The following is a 2,684-nucleotide window of genomic DNA, read 5'->3' as shown; positions in this document are numbered from 1 at the left end:
GCTGCTGCTCCCACCGCAGCAGGCGTCGGGCACCTGCCACAGACGCAGGGGATGCGGGAAATGGCAGCGATAAGGATAGCGACGACACCAAGCAAAAGGGAGAGAGGAGTGCAGCAACACACCCCAGATACGCAACAAACTGTTGATGAAGAGAAAAATAATAGCATGCGAGGCAGCGGTGATGCACGTATCAGAGAGTCGCCTCTCAAAGGATTCCACTGCAAGATACACAGTTCCATTGAGCTGGGGCAAGCGCTGACCTGGGTACGGCAGCGGTGCCAGGGGCGATGCCTCCATCTCGCGCCTGCAGCACTCCTGCAGCGAGGCGAGGTCAAGTGACAGCGCCCTGCCCAGCTCGTTGGAACCAAGGTCTGATGACGCGACTGAACCGCCACGTGCCTGCTGCTGCGAAGCCCCAAGAGCGATGCGCTCCCACAAGCGCTCCTGCAAGCTGGTCTGACTGACAACACTGCCGCCACTGGAGCTGTTGATGTCACTACTGCTGTCCGGATGAAGGCTACTGGGTGCAGCCAGGTCCACTTCATCACCGCTGCTGCTCCCAGCACTGTCACTGCTACTACCACTGCTGCCGCTACTACTGCTGCTGTTGCTGCTGCTGCTGCTGCTGCTGCTGCTGCTGCTGCTGCTGCTGCTGCTGCGCCTGCTGCTGCTGCTGCTCGCCAAGACGCGGTTGTCAGCGCCTGAGGCCAGCTGGGCTTGCAGCCGCAGCAGACCGCCGGCAAGGCCTGCAGCCTGTGGTGTGTCCTTGCTTGTGCCATTTTGCAGCAGGTCGTCAAGCTGCGGCCCCGACTGCCCTAGCCCCGCTCGGGACAAAAGCAGCTTCCACAAGCGCCTGGCCTCGCCAAGGCTCAGCCCGGGCACCGACTCGTTGCCGCCTTGCTTCGAGCGCGCCGCCGCGCGCTGTGCAGCCCCCTCCCACGCAGCAGCCAGGGACTGCTCCCCTGGCCCGAAGGGTGTGCCTTGCAGCGCGTTGTAGAGTTCCTCACGCCCTGCAGGTGGACCGGGACAGTGTCTCAGCAGCAAATGGATGAAGCAGGAGCGCAGCATGCTGGGCAACAGAGGTGCGCGTAGACCAGACAGCACATTTAACCGATATCGCCAAACCGGGGCGGCGCACACCTTGAGTGCCTTTTGCGCTGCTGCCCGCCAAGCCCGCCACGGCGGTCTCCTCTTCAGACGCAGCAGCCGCTGCCAGGCAGCTGCGCAGGTCGCTGGCGCTGATGAGGCCGCCGCTGTACAGCCGCTCGGCCAGGGAGCGGTAGCGGGTGAGGTCGCCAGCGCCCAGGGCAGCGTCCAGCTCCGACACCAGCGCGTCGCGCTCGGCGGGAGACAGCACCAGGGGCGCCGCCAGCGCCAAGGGTGCAAACTCAGCAGCCTCACCCCCGCTGGCAGCGAGGCGCTGCGCGTGCAGGCGCCGCTGCAGCGTGGTGACGGCGTCGCGCTTGAGGATCAGGTCCCTAGCAGAACCGGCATAAGGAATAACAGCGGGTGAAGACGGAGCTGTTAGCGCCCAAAGCTGGTGCCATGCAGGATGTTTGGTGACTCTGCGTGCAGCGAAGCATGATCGCGCTCACGCAAGTAGTGGGGTGAACATCCTCTGGCCCCGCCGAGGTTCAGGGCCGGCCCTGACTGCGCCCGCCCGAAATCCACGCCACCCGTGTCCCCCCAGGCACCTGTACTTGACCTCCAGGTAGTCTGTCAGTAGATCCAGGGCCGGGGTGGGGGGCCGCACTGACAGGTCCATGGACCACGCGACAGGCGGCGGCGACCAGTGGGCGCTGCGGCGCCCCTGGAACTTGGGGGCGACCTGGGAGAGGGGCATGATGCAGGGCAGGGAGGGCAATAAGGCCTGCGTGTCCCCAAGTGCGTAGGACGGGTTCTGGCGATGGTCCACGTCACATACTTTTCAGGGTTCACACTCATAAATCCCTGTGCATTGATCCCAGAAACCGTGTTTCCAGCGCCACCATGCGCACGCCCTCCCCCTCCCTCCACGCCCGCCCACCTTGGCAACCAGCTCCTGCACCAGGCGCTCCTCCAGGGCGCTGCGGTCCAGCAGGGGCAGGTCACTCCACCCGCTCACAGAGCCAGACACACCCAGGGCCTTGCGAGGGAGGGGCCGCGCGCGAGAGCGCCCCGCGCGCGGCAGGCTGCTCCCGTCCGCGGCCAGGCCCCGGCCCCGGCCGCGCGCGTGTGCCTCCAGCTGCAGCGCCTCTGCCGCCACCGCCCCCGGGTCCAGGGCCTTGAGCCCGGGCAGGGCAGCCGCCTCATCGTCGTACGGCGCTGCGGGCAGGAAGGGGTCCTCGCCGTCACGCTGCGGCTGGTGGACACGCGTGATCTCCGCTGCGAGGTGGAAGGTGGGGCAAGGGGTCACAGGGTTTGAGAGTGGGGAGGGGTTTGGGAATGTAGGCCGCGCACTTCGAGAAACAGCATCTTCGCAATGCTGAACCCCAGCTCCTCATGATAGCAATACATCAGAGAGGTTGCACCACCACTGGCATTGCCACCAGGCCGACACGCATTCAGCCACCCTCTTGTCGCTGAGGGCCCTCACCTTGCAAGGTACGCTTGCGCCCTCTGAGAAGTTGGCTGCGCCCCTCGTCCATCCTGGCCCGCACCGAGGCCAGCAGCGCCATTCGCTCGCGCTGGGTCTTGCCTGGAGG

General features: G+C 65.9%; 1 protein-coding gene across 1 annotated transcript; it reads right to left on the bottom strand.

Annotated features, from left to right (window-relative positions):
* Nucleotides 1-595: 595 nt before the first annotated feature.
* Nucleotides 596-2,627, bottom strand: MNEG_13276 (hypothetical protein; the record flags this gene model as incomplete). Its single annotated transcript, XM_014038251.1, has 6 exons — nucleotides 596-673; nucleotides 883-1,010; nucleotides 1,141-1,478; nucleotides 1,695-1,828; nucleotides 2,027-2,364; nucleotides 2,576-2,627. 6 exons carry the CDS (start codon nucleotides 2,625-2,627, stop codon nucleotides 596-598), a joined length of 1,068 nt encoding a protein of 355 aa, XP_013893705.1.
* Between the last annotated feature and the right edge of the window lie 57 nt (nucleotides 2,628-2,684).

This window comes from Monoraphidium neglectum (genome assembly GCF_000611645.1).
Source record: "Monoraphidium neglectum strain SAG 48.87 unplaced genomic scaffold scaffold03729, whole genome shotgun sequence".
Taxonomy (NCBI): Eukaryota; Viridiplantae; Chlorophyta; class Chlorophyceae; order Sphaeropleales; family Selenastraceae; genus Monoraphidium; species Monoraphidium neglectum.
Note: the sequence above shows the minus strand (reverse complement) of the source record. Positions and strands in the feature narration are given on the sequence as shown.